Source organism: Salvia splendens, chromosome 2, assembly GCF_004379255.2.
Source record: "Salvia splendens isolate huo1 chromosome 2, SspV2, whole genome shotgun sequence".
Taxonomy (NCBI): domain Eukaryota; kingdom Viridiplantae; phylum Streptophyta; class Magnoliopsida; order Lamiales; family Lamiaceae; genus Salvia; species Salvia splendens.
In genome coordinates this window covers 37,091,787-37,110,119 of record NC_056033.1, presented here as the reverse complement: position 1 = coordinate 37,110,119, position 18,333 = coordinate 37,091,787, and the positions used below count along the sequence as shown (strand labels likewise).

Genomic DNA, 18,333 nt, shown 5'->3' with positions numbered 1-18,333 from the left:
ACTCTTTTACCACGTCTTGGTTCAACATCCTCAGGACTTGACCTCGTCCTTTTTGGAGGATTAGAACTAGTGGATTCATCCATCATTCTTGCACTAGAACGATCCTCTTACCTCTTACAAGGGTAAACATTCTCAAAGAATATAGCATTCCTTGACTCAATCGTTGTTTCTTCAGCCACGCCAGGCACAGCTGACCTATGGACTAGGAAACGATAGGCACTACTATTAAGTGCATGGCCAATAAAGATGCAATCGACTGTTTTAGGGCCTATTGCAACTTGTTTCGGAGGTGGCACTTCTACCTTCGCTAAACACCCCCACACTTTGAGGTATGAATACGAAGGTTTCTTCCCTTTCCACAACTCATAAGGAGTTACATCCCTATTTTTCAGTGGAATTTTGTTCAGGATATGATTCGCTGTTAACACAGCCTCCCCCCACATGTTCTGGGGTAATCCTGAATTAATCAACAAAGCATTCATCATCTCTTTTAGTGTTCGATTTTTGCGTTCAGCAACACCATTTGATTGAGGAGAATATGGAGCTGTGGTTTGGTGAATTATACCACTTGCATGGCATAATTCTGCAAACGGCGCTACATACTCACCACCTCTATCACTTCGAACACACTTAATTCGACAATTAAGTTGATTTTCGGCTTCATTTTTGAAGTCTTTAAGCGCTTCAATTGCCTCATCTTTACTTCTTAATAAGTAAAGTAACAATATCTTGTGCAATCATCTATGAATGTGATGAAGTACTTTTTACCACCTCTTGTTTGCACAAATTTCAAATCACATACGTCTGTATGGATCAATTCAAGAGGTTTTGTGCTTCACTCTATCGAATGGAACGGCAGTTTAGCCATTTTGGCTTCAACACACACTTCACATCTTTCTTGTGAGTTAAACTTATCTACTTTTAGTAAATTAAGATTTACTAATCTTTTTATAGCATTTAGATTTACATGTCCCAGTCTATTATGCCATAAATCAGAGCTTTCAAGCAAATAAGAGGATGTGTTATCTTCCTTATTGCTTATTCCTTTTCCACGGTGAATGACCGTAACGTTCAGCTCAAAAAGTCCATTCACTAGGTGGCCTTCACCTATGAACTTTCCATACTTGGTCAATAAAACCTTTTCACACTCAAATTCTAGTGAAAATCCATGATTTACTAGAAGTGAGCGACCAAATTATTTCGGATGTCTGGGACATGCAGTACATCCTTAAGGGTAAGAATTTTTCCGGATCCTAATTTTAGGAACACATTACCCACACCAACCACCTCAGAAGAGGCTTGGTTTCCCATGCGTACTTTTCTACCTCCAACAGATTTGTAAGTAGAAAAAACGCTTCTCTCGGAGCACACATGACATGTGGCACCCGTATCAACAAACCATTCATTTGGATTATTACCATGGTCCACGTCGGAGACCATTGCGACCACCTCGTGATCTTTTTTGTTTATAACAACACGTTCAAATAATTTGCACAATATCGTCTCCAACAATAAGTACACAATTATATCGAACCATATGTGCATTGGTATATTCAACACCACAAGCATCCCAATTATTACTACCAAGTCTAAATTGGTCTTGCTTGTCAACTGACAAACGATAAACACAATTCTCAAGAGAATTGATCTCAGGGAATTAACCATTTCGTAGCCCATGAACATTGCAACCGTTCGTTTATTCATTCCAGCTTTGGTGCTCATGTTTCCTCCAACTTCAATTGGTATAATCCTATCTTAGAAGAGTACACTAATTTGTCTTGCGATTGTTAGAAATAGTGGGAAGAAATTCTCAAGCCGTGTACAGGCGGTACTCTAACTATTACAATCGAAAGGAAACTTGCAACAAATAGAGGAATAAAAATTACAACGAAAATAAATCAAACCAAATTTATAAGTCGAGTCGAGGAAAGCCCTCTTTCCGCAAGACAAATTACGCTCCGGCTAGTGCTCACGGAATGGCGTATTGCCCCCAAAGATAAAACGACTTCCTCCTAGCGTGTAGAAGCACCTCAAACCCGCTAGGCACCGGCGAACTTGATGGAGTTCCGAGAACCGAGCTAGACAATGCTCCTAAAAAGCAAACTAGAATGCTTGAGAGCTAGAGAGAAGATAGAATGTTTTGTTTTTGTGTCCTTCCTCTCTACAACTCTATGCCTTATATAGGCTAGAGATGGAGACATGAAAGATCCATGCATTAAGACACTACATAAAAGAATGTGGGGGTTACTCAAAGTGAAGGGCCAAAGGCCTTGCCTTTTCCAATTTCCACACGTTTTCCTACATGAAATTCAAGAATTGTTGATAAAATCAATACCGCACGCTCGACAATTCGATGTTCACAATGTGGGAGGAGTTTCTAGTTCTCCAGGACTGCCCAAAATTCAAGGCCATCTGTGCCCAAGAGCAGAGTCCGGCGACGAAGCGGACAAGACACAACATTGCCGGGGACTACAGCAGCGGCAGCGGCTCGCAATCGTTCGACCTGAACGAAGAGCAAGCCGCAGAGCCCTCCGCTACACACTCTAGGCGCGTCTGCCCTCCGGGACAACGTGCCTCTATCAGACGCGCTAGAGAAGCAGGCGGTTCCTCCCGTCGATCGTCGGCGGCTTCTGGATCGCGCGCCCCGCAGCCCGCGTCTATACCTCCTTCAAGGGCCCCTTTTGCCAGTGCGGTCTTGAAGGATACCGTATATGTGCAGCTGGCGCACGAATTGAATGATGCCAGCAGCAAATACGAGACGGCAACCGACCCGTACATCAAGAATATATACTCCGACCTCATACGTCGGATCCAGCGCCGTCTGCGTTTGGCTGATGAGGGTCCTGGGTCAGCGGATGCCGGCGGCAATGAGGGAGACGTTGAAGGCGATGGAGAAGGCGACAGAGATGAGGAAGAGGAATCGGACGACTCCACCGATTAGACGGTGGCGGCGTTTTTATTTGTAATTTTTTTTTACGTTCGTTGTATAATTTTACCTTTGCCAATACAACGAATATTCGGTCTCAATTACCTCGTTTTGTAAATATTTCAATTCAACTGATTTAAAAACTTCAACGAAAAAAGTAAAATAAAAATTGGTTATAAAATTTTGGGGCTATTGGAAGTGTCCGCCTATAGTGAGGCAGTGGAGGAAAAAATTGGGGCTATGGACAAAAAAGTGGGGCTGTGGACAAAAAAATGGGGCGGGGCGATTGAAAGCATCCGCCTATAGTGGATGATGCTCTAATGAACCGAGTTTTCATGTTGGTGGGGTATGATACGACAAAAATAGGGTTAATATGCGAATAGTGGAAAACAGAATACCAAGGGTCAATGTTGATGTCCTCCTGTCAAACATCAATAAAACTGTAAGCTTCATAACAAAACAAATCCCAGGAGACAGCAAACAGATCAAAGAGACTACTTGTACAATTTATTCTACTTTCAAACTAACTAGGCCAATGGTAGTAGTAACATTATGAATACTTCCCGACTTCATGAAACAGTATACACACCTCTCTAGAATATTTTGTTGCAAGTGCAATGCAAAGGAAACCAAAAAATAAATTACCTGCTGTTGGATAAGACCAGCTTGTAGAGGAACAGCATAACCAAGCTTCTTGGCAAAAGCATCAGCCTTCGGAGTGATACAACACAACAGTCTCAAGTTGCTATAAATTTGTTATGACAATCAATTTAGGACAAAACACAAGAAGCTTACCTGGAACTCAAAAGCACGGTTCACAACATGAAAGAGTGAGCTGTCAAGTATACAATTCAGTATCAACATACAACACAAAATACAATGTTATGGGAAAACAAATGCTGTTTAGGTTTATTATTTACTACATGTGCATCGACATGTCAAATGAGGTTTAAAATGTCATTAAAGTGCGTAACTCTATCAACAACATGAAGCCCATGTGCTAGCCTAACTATACAAGATCTCAGTAACATTGCATATTATAACCATGAACCAGGATTTTGGCAAGCATTTAACTATCACAAATGAAAACAGTAGTTGTATACTCCTTACCAGTTGTATTAACGTGTCATACAGGACAACTCTTTTGTTCTTAAAAAATCCATACATGTAAGCCTGCAGAAAAATGTTTACAGCTGAGTCTTCATGAGCAGAAAGGAGTGGTAAAGCCAAAAGTGTGAGAAGAAAAGCATTACTCACATTGCTGTGACAACGAACAACTTTTTTAAGGGGAATTTGAGAGATGAAGCAAGATTCTCAATCTTGGTTCTGAGTTCTCCCTCCGGAAGCTGCTCATGTTTTAGACAACATTGATTAGCAACTTATGTTACTTTGCGTTATCAAAAGAAAATGAGATATTGCTATTACATTAAACAGTCAGGAGTGAACTTGTTGAAAAGAGGGGCAATCAGAACTGGATAAACAGTCATCATTATAAGGGACACAATTAGCATGAAGCCCCAGAGATATATGGCCAAGTAAGGACCTCCTTTCTGCAATCAATCACTTGAGAATGTTATACAGTTCACCACATAGAAATTCTTACCATAAAAAATGAAGAGACACAGAGAAATATTGAAATGCAAAAACGACAACAACATGTAAACAACCATAACTGACTATTGTTTAGGGCTTAGAACCTATACAATCTCTTAGTCTTAAATATAATACATAAGATAGAAATACCTGCCCTATAGTGATGATAGCAGCTACAATAGGAGGACCAATCACTATAGCTAATATAATTCCTTTGATCATGTCCCTAAAGAATAATAACAGTGTTTGCTGTCAAATAAAAAAAATAGTCACAACTAAATTAAAGGAAACTGAAAAAATCAAGTTGATAAAACCAAATTATCAAAGTAAACTACACACATTGTTGGAACCATGGCGAGCCTCAATGACAAAAGTTGAGTACAGAGAAAATGGTAAATCATTTATCTGCAGAAATAGAAACCAAATAGTTAAAAAAAGGCCATCAATTTGTATCTAGCTATAGCAATAACAAGCCACGACATGTGCTATTTTGGTAGATTATGGTGATCTCAAAACAGAACAAATCCATCAAGTAACCATTTTGTTAGTCTTTGTAAAGAAAATACATGGAAACTCATAAACACACCTGTGACGAAAACATAAAACCAGCTAAAAATGCAAGAGTGTGCAATATCTCATTTTCAGCATTAAAGCCAGCATACACCAGAACCTCTCCACACTTCTGCAGTTAACAAGAAACCAAAAAACCGGTAAGACAAAGAAACAAAGTAAGAGACCAGATAAAGAAGGCGCGCTATAAAATGACTCACCTTCCAAAACCAGGGCAATACGCCAAAGTACAAAGATGCGATGTCCATGGCTCTAGTTACAAATTTGCGCACAAAACGGAAATTGCTGAAGAGATAAACATTTATAACCAAGACACAACTTGTTAGTTTAAGAACAGATACACATTGACAGTATACGTTATTAGTGACTGTTCAATGTTCAATACCTTTTGTCAAGACGATAAGCACGCGACATTTCAAACCTTGTTTGGCAGATTAGTTTACTAATGGCTTTGGCAAATTTGGCAACTTAGGAGCAGCATGCTGCCTCAAATCAAGATACGTCTCTAAAATGCATACCAGTATCATATAACCTAGATCGAATAGAAGCCAAATAAGGACTGACAAATTCAAGGAAAAATATACAGTGGCATAACCCGTAGCTAGAGGCGTCTAAGCGTCCCCAAAATCAAAACTAATTCAAAATATAAATAACCACAAAATCACACCAACTCATTTCATTGGCATTCCAACCATATCCACTCTAGTTCATTGATTATCTCTCTCAAATTGACGTAGTTTTAAAGCCATTGACGTAGTATTTCAATTGTTTACTGTTGCATTGATTATCAATTCCATTATCGCATTTGATCTTCCATAATTGGTGTGTTCTTCTTTGATTGTGTGAATTTTGGTGTGCTCTCTGTTTTGATTGTGAGGAGATCAAGTCAAATCAAATGAGAACGATCAGTCATATACATGTGTAAGTTGATAAACGTTTACATATAACACAGAAATAGATAAAAGTGGGAGTGAAACCTACCAATAACCTCCTCAATGTAGGGAAACGCCATAGTGGAGGATAGAGAAGGGGGGGGGGTCTTCCTAATGCAAATGAGATTATACTATTTCAGTTTTGGAAGATGGAAGAATAATCCAAATATATTCATGTTAGATCAATTTATCATGAACCCAGGTTTAAAAGAAATAACAAAACATAAGACTAAAATAGATATGGTTTTTAGTTACAAGTGAACATCAATGGACCAATTAGAATTGTAGATTAATTTTATTTTATGATTCTCTCCTTTTAAAAATACAATACAATAACTCTCAATTTGAAATGCTAACAACTCTAAAAAATAAATTAACTCTTTCTATATTGCCACTCAATCAAGCTTACAATTGATTGTTGATTTATCAATTTTGATTACAACATGTTAGTCTGTTAAATGATGTAATGCCACCATATATAATAATTTATGTAAATATCGAAAGAACAAATAGATTACTAGTATTGTTTATCTCTACTCGGATCCTACAAGATCTTTTCATGGCTTGCCCTTAATTACCTAAATCTAGTTAATTAACTGAATAAAGTTATTATTATAAATTTAAAAGGCCATTAAATAATTGTAGTTAGTACTCTGAGGTAGAGGTAATCTCCTACTAAATCCGATGTGTTCGATTTGCTAACGTGCATATGGTCTGTTCATATCTTCTGCATTTGGCTAAATAAATACTCCATTTGTTTAAGCTTATGTGAAATAGAAAGCTCTAGTCCTTTTATTGAAACGTAGCTTGTGCATCTAGCATTTTTCTGACGTATAATATTACCAACTCTCATGAATACAATGTATCAATTCAATTAATTAGAAAAATATTCATAATTAAATTCCTATGACTTTATATAGGTCAACCCGTCAATGTGTAGATTAGATTTATCAGTAATGGTTTTGTTTGTAAGATTATTAACTATTGGATATTTCTTTAATGAGATTTGGTTAATAATACACATGCGTCAAGAACATGTAATACAATAAGTCAATACTCAAACTTTTGAAATTGAAAAGGAAAGGAGTAAATGTTGTAACTTTTGTAGTCCAGCTTGAAATTTGGTTCCAAGTTAATTATAAGCATCCAAAATTTGTATTCTATTTTGACTTTTGAGGAACATTTTTTTGTTTTTCTTTGTAGTTTAATTTATTTTTAATTTATTTTTTCTTTTTATGTTCATAATAATTTAATGTCCAAGATGTTATGTCAGTGGCATTTAAAAAGATAAATTTGCCGATTGAAATTGTGGAATCTCAATCTCAAACATGGAGATATATAGAATGCATAAAGGTGAGAAATCATTTAAAATTAAATCGTTAATAGGGAAGTGTCCTTGATAGGGCATCCCACATCAAAAGGAAGGAAAAGTATTATAAGTTATAGTTATAAAAGAAGAATTCTAATATTTTACCAAGGGCAAACTTTAAGCATATAAGCCGTTGTGAAAATTTTGTAGTATTAATCTTTAAAAAAAATGATTTTTATAAAAATGTTGAATTTTATAGAGGCCGTGCACACGGCTGCATTGAGGATGGCCTAATCGATACTTATAAAGTTTAGGCGTCCTTGCATCAACGAAGATAATTAATTACTACATTAAATGTAGATAAATTGAGAGTAGGCCATAGCCATACAATTTATTATAACTAACTACTTTCAGCCCATCATAGCTTGATTATGCATGAAGAATGTGGTCCAATTCAGCCTATTTTTAAAGGGCCTAACAACGTGCAAAGAAGGTTGTTCCATTGGCATATTAGTTTCAAATCACAAAATGCATAAATTCATAAGTTTGGTACTTATAAAAGGCAAGTATCCTAATCAAGACTATACTTTCATAATAATATTTATATTTCAATCTAGTAAATGATTGAATTATACAAACGAAATTTGTGATAGATAAAATAATTGATATCAAGGAATAATTTGTGATTCCACAAAAGGGAAAAATGATAGTTCATGCTTCATCCTATATAAATGAAAACGTTGAGCAAAATATTTCACAATATTATACAATGATCAACTTAATAAAATTTTATTTACGGATAAATGCTTTCACAATTTGATACAGTGCTGCTGCCTCCCCTAGAGTCCTAGACTGCCTCCTCAGCAGTCTTTGGAATCTCTTCTTCATACAGTGTTGCTGCAAAGGCTTGTGCCATTTTGGTCATATTTCCTTGCACAAAATTTACCACTCCTTATCTGCTTTTCGCACCAATCTTCTCGGGAGAATACCTTTTCGCAGGAATACCTCGAGTGCTTCTATATGGAAGAATATACCTCCCAGTGTCACTGTCTACAGTGTTATCCTCGACTTCTGCACTGTTAGTAACAATTGTAGTATTCTCCTCAGATCCAGATTCAGGGTTTACCTCAGATATTGGTTGAGAAGATCGGGAGGCAATGGTTGAGGAGACTCTTGCGGAGGGGCATGTTCGGCGGTACTGACAACTCTCTCTGTTTGATCCTCAATCAAAGGGCTTGAAGGTAGCACAAACCAACTTAGACAGTCCCCATAATCTTTTTTAGGATTTTGCTCCCCCTGACTGCTAAGGTGGTGAAGGTAAAAGAAATCGGTTTCCAAAAAGTTGCAATTTATGGTGGTAACAATTTTCTTAGTGTTTGGATCATAGCATCTGTAACCCTTTTGGTTTATCCCATACCCCACAAAGACACATTTGGTTGCACAAGGTGAAAGTTTGGTTCTCTCGTGTTTAGGAATGTGGACATAGACCATACAACAAGAGACTTTTGGTGACATGCTAAGAGATTCGGGTATTTTGGCTTGTTTGGAAAGGATGTCGAGGGGAGTTTTCTTGTTTAGGATTTTTGTGGGTAATCTGTTTATAAGGTAGACGGAGGTTGCTATAGCTTCGGGCCAAAGGAAGGTAAGGACTTTGGATTCAATCATGAGGGCACAAGTAACTTCTAATATGGTTCTATTTTTTTTTCAGCCACCCCATTTTGTTCAGGTGTAAAGGCACAAGAAGTTTGGTGAACAAGGCCTTTTTCTCTAACAAATTCAGACATGGTGTTGTTAACAAATTCCCTCCCATTATCAGATCAAAGGATTTTTATGGTGGTCTGGAATTGAGTTTGAATCATATGGAAGAAGAGAATAAATTTGTCGGTTACCTCAGATTTGTGTTTCAAAAAATAAATCCAAGTCATTCTGGTGCAATCATCAATAAAGGTGACAAAATATTTGAAACCATTCCCACCAATAACAGGTGCAGGACCCCAAACATCAGCATGCACTAGATCGAACATAAATTTCATACGAGTATCTAAAGGTTTAAAAGATTGTCTTGGCTCTTGGCCAAAACACAAGTCTCACAAGAAAAATTTTTAGGAATTGAAAAATCGGGAAACAAAAGCTTAAAATAACTAGGGGATGGATGTCCTAGTCTTCTGTGCCACAACCAAGCCTCTTCTTTCGTGGATCCGTGAGCCAACACTGTACTACCATGTTGAGCTACCTCATCCACGTAGTAGAGTCCTTGGTTCTCAGTGTCACGCCCAACGATCTTCCTCGTCCGAATATCCTGTAAAATACAAAAGTTCGGGTGCATTAGGAGTGTACAATTTAGCTCCCTTGTTACATGACTCACTGACATCAATCTCTGCGATAAACTCTGAACAAATAAACAGTTTGACAAACGATGATTTGGAGAGATTTCTATAGTTTCAATCCCGGCCACTGTAATTAGTTCCCCATTTGTAGTCCGAATAAAAGTCTTAGTGATTTCACCAAAGACAAGAAAATCAGTTCTATCGGGAGTCATAGTATTTGTGGCCACACAATAAAAAATCCAACTCTTTCTATCTATTGTACCACTATTTTGCACGTTAAATGCAGCGAAAAGATTTATCAGAGGTGCAAAATGATTCCTAGTATCAATTTGATCAATTTTTGGGACCAATTTGAAATTAGGGAAATCTATGGGTGATTGATTTATCACATATTGATAGTTCTGGGGGCTTATTTGTGAAGTGGGTTATCTGGCAGAATTTATGTATAATAGGGGGGTTAAATTGCAAGAAACAAGAGTTGTTGGGGTTTGGTAAATCAACAAACCCGTTACCTCCAGTAAATCCGCCGCCTCTTCATTTTGATCGTTCCACCGCTCCAATCCTCTCCACAAAATTTCCGACTCGGATTCCGTCGCCTGCGCTACCACTAGCAGAGTGTTCCGAATGGGAGGTATTGGTCGACTGATTTCTGCCTCCAATCGCCCCTTCTCTGTGTTGATTTGGGGGATTTTTCCGTTGCCCTGCTTCGGTAATCCCGATGCCGGTGAATTTCGCCTGAGCTCGAGCCTTTTGTCTCTCATCCCACCATTCCGAGTATCCTACCCGTAGAAAGCATGTGTCCCTCGTGTGTTTGTTCTTCCCACAGTGGGAGCACCACAATTTGCTCTTGTCGGTCTTTCCTCCGTTCCGGTGTGTGACTACGACAGGTGGCGGTCGCTGTGCTCCACCCTGGTTGTTTGGACGATCCCTCTGTGCTCCGTATCCGTAGCCTATCTCCCCGATGATGCATCGACGCTTCCTACGCCAGTGGTGTCTCCGGTGGGTGGAGAGGATGCCGGTGGCAAGATTTTCTGTTGAGCCGCCTCCTTCTTCACCCATCCGTAGGCTTCTTCGACTGAGGGGTACGACTGTTGTTTGAGGATCTCCCTCCGGATGTGGTCATATTCTTGGTTCAATCATGTGAGAAATATGATGAGCCGTTTCTCGCTCGCGTGTTGCCGATATTGCTCGATCCCCTTATCGCAACACGTTACGGGTTGCTTTTGACTTCGATCAACATTGACCCACAATCCGTGGAGTCGATGGTAATACGTCTCAAGGTCAAGGTTCCCTTGTCTAATTGAAATTATTTTGTCCTCCAGGTCGTATACCAGATACGGATCCGCCTTGCTCTCGAACGTGATTGCGAGATTGTCCCACAGAGCTTTGGATGTTTGGTGGTAAGCAAAGTCGGCGATAATATCATTTTCGATGCTATCGACGATCCAATAGAAAACTATAAGATCGGTTTCTTCCCAATCCAGATATCCATTGCTGCCTGGTTCTGGTGGTTCGTCGTGGATGTGGGAGTACCCCTTCATGCTTCCTACGCGACCTTCATTAGGCGCGACCATAACGAGTAGTTTTTCCCGTTCAATTTGAACGCCACGGTAACGTTCTTGTTTGTCCTTAATTTTGAGGATTCGGCTGTTGGTTTTTCTTCGTCTGTATCTGACATTTTTGTGTATAGGAATTGGTTTCTATTTTAGTTTTAGCCTTTTGGCCGAGACTTGGGTATAACAAGGCTATGATGAGAATTCTCTGAGCCAGAATTCTTCCTGCTCTGACGCCATGAAGAAACAATTAGGATCAGAAGAGGTGTATTATTATTGCTTGATGAATATGTTCAAGGAGTATAGCCTTTATAGGCAAGGTAAAATATAAACATGGTAAATACTATTAATGGGATCTTCTCCTATTTAAGGTATACGATCAATTAGAAATCAATCATATTATTTCTATGATTTCTTTCCAACAGTTGGCATACGTATGTTAAGAAAATTTCCAACTCAAACACGAACTCGACCTACAACCTTTAAACACAAACACGACTTGCGCCTTACATGAACATGTTAAGAACACAATATAAAATGAGTTGGCATGACCATGGGCGGACCCACATAGACAAAGGGTGGGGCTTTAGCCCTTAATGAATTATTTTTTTGACATTTTTTAAATAAATTTTTATAATCTATTCCTATTTTATACCTATATTTATATTAAAGCCCTTATTAATCACATAAATTACCTAGAAAAATATTTTCAAACTATATTTTGAAAATATAGCCTTTACTAATGTTTATTTCTGCGTCCGCCCATGGGCATGACATGATAACAATCCGAATATAATATTATACAACTAAAATTTGATACTTATAGGATTTAAACATAATGTACAAGAACTTACAGAATAAAAGTAAAGAGAACTTACCGAAAAGTAAAGTATATTTAAATGGGTTATCTGAATCTAACCTAATCCAACTCAAAATTGTATTTTAATAGGATAATCGGATAAGGATACAAACAGACTCCAACTTATTAATTTGTGCATGTTTTTAAAAATTGTCGAATGTAATGAAAATGATAAAATGAGATTTTCGTTAATGGAAGAAATATTCCTAGTTAGAATTGCGTGTATTATGAATTGTTATTTAATTATTTTGAGATGATTCGAAATTTGTTTTGCAAGTGGACCAACCCCAAAATAAAAATAGTGTGTGTGAATAAGGACATAGATGGTAGAAAATTCCAGGGGGTTGACAGTCTGTGTAGGAAACAAGATAAAGAACAGCGTTTTCGGTGTTAAAAGCGACTCTCCTTTTTTCACCGCCGTCACACCCACACATACAAAATAATCTATTATACGTATACTTATACACATCTATAAAATACTCCTGTGTGTGTATTGAGTCAACCCACCCCTTTTAGATGTATGGTAATTTGGTGGTACTGGTATATATATATGTATTGTGGGCTTCAAATACCCCAGACAGTTGAGTGTATTATCTTCACTTGCTCCTTTTTTCCCCTCTCTCTCTATCATGTGTTTCTCTTCTCCCTCTTTTCCTTTTCAGCTTTTGTGGGCATGAAAAAAACTATCCTTTTGCAAGTCAAGCATGCAGATAAGCAAGAAAAGCCCTCTCATCTAGGTTTTCTTTCATTTCCATTTTTCTTTTCTATTCCCTTGTAGAGAGAGAAAGCAAAAGCTCTATTATTGTTGCTGTTGTGTAGGAGAGGATATCAGAAAGAGAGAGGGATAGAGAAGGAAGAGCAAGGCTTGCCTTCTTTCTCTTTCTTTCTCTTGCTATAGTGAGAGGCAGTTTTGAGACATTTGGATTTTAGGCCTTCTGTCTCCTCTCCCTCTCCATTTTCCTAATTTGTTTCTTCAAAAAACTTAATTTCTGTTCACATATAACCTAGTAAGAACGTAAAGAAGAATTAATGAATTTTGGGGATTTTCTTGATAACAATTCTTGTGGGGGTGGGAGTGGAAGAATTGCGGCAGATTTGCCTTACACCGGCACCATCACCACCGCCACCATGGCCGCGGCCGAGATTGCTCCGCCGCGCCTCGTCTCTCATCATGAACCTGTCTTCAACTCCCCCGGCCTCTCCCTCGCCCTCGTACCCACCTTTCTCTCTCTTCCCTTCCTTCTCTCTCTCTCTAAAATCAACACACCAATAACCAATTATCCTTGCTTTTGTGCAGCAAACCGGAATCGAAGGGCAGGAAATGGGAAGAATGACGGAGAAGTACGAATCGAGCAATGTGGTTGGAGGAAGACGAAGCAGAGACGAAGAGCACGAGAGCAGATCTGGCAGCGATAACATGGATGCCGCATCTGGAGATGATATCGAGGTCTCCGACCGCCCCCCGAGGAAGAAGCGATACCACCGACACACCCCTCAGCAAATCCAAGAGCTCGAATCGTCCGTTCTTATCCAAATATTCATCTTCACTATCGCAAATTTTCCCCAAAATATTCTCATTTTTTTGTTTTTTTTTTCGCAGTTTGTTCAAGGAGTGCCCTCACCCCGACGAAAAGCAACGGTTAGAGCTCAGCAAACGCCTTTGCTTGGAAACGAGGCAGGTCAAATTCTGGTTCCAGAATCGACGAACTCAGATGAAGGTAGAGAGAGAAAGCAACCTTTAATCTTCAAAATTCAATTTCACCAAAATTAATTCGATTCACTCACAGACGCAGCTGGAGCGGCACGAGAATTCAATTCTTCGGCAGGAAAACGACAAACTCCGAGCCGAGAACATGTCGATTAGGGACGCAATGCGAAATCCGATGTGCACAAACTGCGGCGGCCCCGCCTTGATCGGCGACGTCTCCCTCGAAGAGCAGCACCTCCGAATCGAGAACGCCAGACTAAAAGACGAGCTAGATCGCGTCTGCGCCCTCGCCGGTAAGTTCCTCGGCCGCCCTATCCCCGCCATGGGCCCTAATTCAGGCCTCGAGCTCGGAGTCGGAATCAATGGATTCGGTGCCCTAGCCGCCGTCGTCCCCAACGATTACGCCGCCCCTCTCCCGATCATGTCCCCGTCCAAATCCACCATCAATAACTCCAATCCGATGGAGAGATCCATGTATCTGGAGCTCGCCTTGGCCGCCATGGACGAGCTCGTGAAAATCGCACAAACAAACGAGCCGCTCTGGGTTAGAGGCATGGAAGGAGGAAGACAAGTCCTGAATCGTGAGGAATATTCTAGAAGCTTCACTCCGTGCATCGGAATGAAGCCGAAGGGATTCGCAGCCGAGGCTTCGCGCGAGACCGGTGTAGTGATCATCAACAGTTTAGCTCTGGTGGAGACGTTGATGGACTCGGTGAGTTAACTAGATTTACTCTAATACGACACGATCGAGTTTTGATTAATGGCATCATGTTTTCATAGAGCAAATGGGCGGAGATGTTTCCTTCCATAGTTGCAAGAGCCACAACTACAGATGTGATATCAAATGGCATGGGCGGAACAAGAAACGGCGCTCTTCAACTGGTAATTAATTTGATCATTTCAAAATCTCAATCTATTCACTATAATACTACGAGATGCAGCGCCGATTAAACTGGTGTGATTATTCAGATGCATGCGGAGCTGCAAGTCCTATCGCCGCTAGTTCCGGTGAGGGAGGTGAATTTCCTCCGCTTCTGCAAGCAGCACGCGGAGGGAGTGTGGGCCGTGGTCGACGTCTCTATAGTCGCCATCCGGGAGCCCTCCGCCGCCTACCCGAGCTGCCGGAGGCTCCCCTCCGGCTGCGTCGTACAAGATATGCCTAATGGTTGTTGTAAGGTAATTACCATTAAATTCAAACTAAATTATTCATGCATTATTTTGTTGCCTTGTTAGTTATTACATACACCTCCACTCTCGCTTTCTTCACATTTATTGAGTCCCTCTCTCTATTTCTCAAAGGGTTGGTGAATAAATGGCCATCTCTTATTGTTTTAAATAGGCAACTGCATTTCTTGAGGCACATTTAATTCAGTCATACTATACTATAGTATTATTATACCTTACCTTATTATTCTCTCTATATACTTTAATAATACGTATAAAACTATAAACTAATTGACCTTCAGTCATGATTCTCGCCATAGGAATCTAGAGTTGCGAGCATATTTGACCAATCCTAATTTTTAGCTCATTAGTCAATCATCGACAAGATGCTTCTCGTGCGACGGAAATATTATCATAATACTTGGATTTTTGGGCTAAAGATCGGTTGATTATATATAATAAGGTTTACTCCATATTATTAAAATGAATAGAAGGCTCTATTACTCCTGTTTTTGCTCCTTGGGACACATTAATTATCATATGACCCCGATGCAATATTCTAGTTATCATCAAACAAAAGCTATGAGTACAACTAAACTAATTTATCATGCTTCTGTTCCGATCTTTCTGACACTGTCTCGCTATTAATTTCATACTTAAGATTAATTAATTTAGTACTCCTATTTCGTGGCCAAGTTATAATTTTATTATCACACTGTACCAATTTCGGTGCAATAATAGTCAACACCCCTATAAACTAGCTGCATTTGTCTTGTCACGTGACTAGACCTAGTACAATTCTCAATGTTTTCAACTCACCTCGTTGCCAACAAATGCTGCACCTACATTTTCAACAAGGAAAAATCAAATCAACAACAGAATTTGATTATCATAATTTTCAAAATTAGGGCATGTAACGTGATTAAATTTGGAAACATTTAGGTTACATGGGTGGAACATGGTGAGTACGACGAAAATGAAGTCCACGAAGTTTACCGGCCGATGATCAACGCCGGCATGGGGTTCGGATCGCAACGATGGATAGCAACGCTCCAACGGCAATGCGAGTGCCTTGCTATCTTAATGTCGTCTTCCTCTCCTTCAAGAGATCACACCGGTAACAAATTTAATAGAGTACAATTTAATCGAGCTTTTAATTTAATTAATTATTCATATTTTCTAACAAATTGAATTGATCGGAGCTGCAGCGATCACGGCAGGGGGGCGGCGGAGCATGCTGAAGCTTGCGCAGCGCATGACCAACAACTTCTGCGCCGGCGTGTGCGCTTCCACTCTCCACAAGTGGAACAAGCTGCGGGCCGAGAACGTGGACGAGGACGTGCGCGTGATGACGCGCAAGAGCGTGGACGACCCCGGGGAGCCGCCCGGTGTGGTGCTCAGCGCAGCCACCTCCGTGTGGCTCCCCGTGTCCCCGCAGAAGCTGTTCCACTTCCTCCGCAACGAGCACTTGCGGAGCGAGTGGGACATCCTCTCCAACGGTGGGCCCATGCAGGAGATGGCACACATCGCCAAAGGCCAGGATCACGGCAATTGCGTTTCCCTTCTCCGTGCAAGTGTACGTTTTTCCTTGCTTTTTTTTTTAGTTTGGAATAGTGAAATGACGGGTGTGCCCTTGAATAATTTGGGGTGGGCAGATAAAAATATGTGATTTGGCGGTACCAATAAAGACGTCTGTAAAAATATGTTTTTGTAAACATATATAAAAGTCAAATGCATGATTTGTGTGAGAAAAAGTTGAAAAATACGAGGGGCGTATGGTGTCAGCTTCTGGGGCCCTTATTTGCAATTTAGATGAAAAGTGGGGTTGACTCAGAAGTGAGATCCGAATATCAGAAAAAGTGGAGGGCTAATTCTGTAATTGTCCCGACAGGCCATTAACTCCAACCAGAGCAACATGCTCATTCTACAGGAGACATGCACAGACGCGTCGGGGTCGCTTGTGGTCTACGCGCCAGTCGACATTCCCGCGATGCACGTGGTCATGAACGGGGGCGACTCCGCCTACGTGGCTCTCCTGCCGTCGGGCTTCGCAGTAGTGCCGGACAGCCCGGGAACCGATGGCGGGTCGCTGTTGACCGTGGCGTTCCAGATATTGGTGAATAGCTTGCCTACGGCGAAGCTGACGGTGGAGTCGGTGGAAACCGTCAATAATCTCATCTCCTGCACCGTTCAGAAAATCAAGGCCGCTCTTCAGTGTGAGAGCTGATCGATCTTCATCATGCATTCGTATTTTTTATTCCTGTGTTGGAATAGAAGATTTTCAATTAGGGTTTGGATTTGGCGTTTCGTGAGATTTGGGGATTTTAGTTAGTGTTAATTTGTGATGAGATGTTTGAGGTATAATTGTGTGCGGCCATATATAGGGAGTGGTGAGTCAAGAACGAACCGCGTACGTGGCGGAACAACGCTTGTATGGTGGCGGCACCGCCGTGGGATGGCGGTGGTTCGGGTATTGACTCAGGTGTATCCTTGAGTTGGCTGTGAAATACTGTATGACTATTTGCATCCTTCTGATTTTTTAAGAATATTGATGACAGAAGAATAACTTTTGTTGGTAAGGGTTTAGGGTGAGTGTGAGTGTACTAAATTTACCTTGATGCATTTAAGCCATTTTTATCTAAGAAAATGCAAAAAACACCATAATATATGAGCAAGAGGTATAGTATACGGACCATAGAAGATAAGGAGTATTTTGCAAATATAGGTAATGGTGCATGGCTGAAAGTATATAGCCATATAATGCAGTAATTCACTCGAAATTCAAGTTCGTACGTAATTTCTGACTTATTAATTAGTTGGGCTGTGATTAGATAATGAATTGACATAGTTTGGGATTTTGATAAGATCACTATAATTATTTGGATGTTAGGATTCTGAATAATCTAGCATGTATCAAAATAGAAACTTCTATTATTAAATAAATGGTAAATGGTTGATTTTATGTCATCATAATTATCATTTAGCATCTATTGTTTTTTAGAGTATCTCGAAAAAAAATCCGTTAATCAGGACATCAGCGTGGCATGGGAAAATACTTTACTTGTTTTTTTTTTAATTTTATTTAAAATTACATATCATACACAATTGTCGTGTAGAAAAATGACGTGTATATTAAACTAAACTGCCACAAGGGACACAACGATATCCCGATCGCCAAGGGCGAACCTACAGGGAGAGGCAAACCGCTTCAGCAGCCCCTATTGAATTCATTTTAATTTGTTTTCTTTTGTAATGTTTAAAATTTATTCATATTTTATGGAGTATATAATTATATAAAATCCCCTAATAATAATTTAAATAATCCTATATTTTTTTTAAATATCATCTCAAATTTATAGCGCATACTAATGTTCATTTATGCATTCTTACAT

At 39.7% G+C, this 18,333-nt stretch overlaps 2 protein-coding genes and 1 pseudogene across 3 annotated transcripts; 1 reads left to right on the top strand and 2 right to left on the bottom strand.

The window, feature by feature from the left end:
• Nucleotides 1-3,053: 3,053 nt before the first annotated feature.
• On the bottom strand, nt 3,054-6,101 carry LOC121779442 (annotated as a pseudogene).
• A 4,692-nt stretch (nt 6,102-10,793) lies between these two features.
• On the bottom strand, nt 10,794-11,231 carry LOC121779430. The gene has a single exon (XM_042176763.1). The coding sequence runs from the start codon at nt 11,229-11,231 to the stop codon at nt 10,794-10,796; it is 438 nt and encodes a 145-aa protein (XP_042032697.1).
• A 1,431-nt stretch (nt 11,232-12,662) lies between these two features.
• On the top strand, nt 12,663-17,512 carry LOC121792567 (homeobox-leucine zipper protein ANTHOCYANINLESS 2-like). Of its 2 annotated transcripts, none has more exons than XM_042190559.1 (9): nt 12,663-12,806; nt 13,367-13,587; nt 13,670-13,787; nt 13,857-14,489; nt 14,558-14,659; nt 14,747-14,953; nt 15,884-16,058; nt 16,150-16,517; nt 16,833-17,512. In XM_042190559.1, the coding sequence occupies exons 2-9, from the start codon at nt 13,391-13,393 to the stop codon at nt 17,166-17,168; spliced, it is 2,136 nt and encodes a 711-aa protein (XP_042046493.1). In that variant the 5' UTR covers nt 12,663-12,806; nt 13,367-13,390; the 3' UTR covers nt 17,169-17,512. The 2 variants fall into 2 exon arrangements, with proteins under 2 accessions (XP_042046493.1, XP_042046492.1); XM_042190558.1 differs by having other exon boundaries at nt 12,663-13,281.
• Nucleotides 17,513-18,333: the final 821 nt, after the last annotated feature.

What these genes read in the sequence shown, in the direction of transcription:
- LOC121779430 (XM_042176763.1), bottom strand. Translation starts at nt 11,231, where the DNA reads ATGGTCGCGCCTAATGAAGGTCGCGTAGGAAGCATGAAGGGGTACTCC.
- LOC121792567 (XM_042190558.1), top strand. Translation starts at nt 13,099, where the DNA reads ATGAATTTTGGGGATTTTCTTGATAACAATTCTTGTGGGGGTGGGAGT. An exon ending in CCGGCCTCTCCCTCGCCCTC is followed by an intron (nt 13,282 to 13,366) that starts GTACCCACCTTT and finishes GCTTTTGTGCAG; the next exon opens with CAAACCGGAATCGAAGGGCA. An exon ending in CAAATCCAAGAGCTCGAATC is followed by an intron (nt 13,588 to 13,669) that starts GTCCGTTCTTAT and finishes TTTTTTTCGCAG; the next exon opens with TTTGTTCAAGGAGTGCCCTC.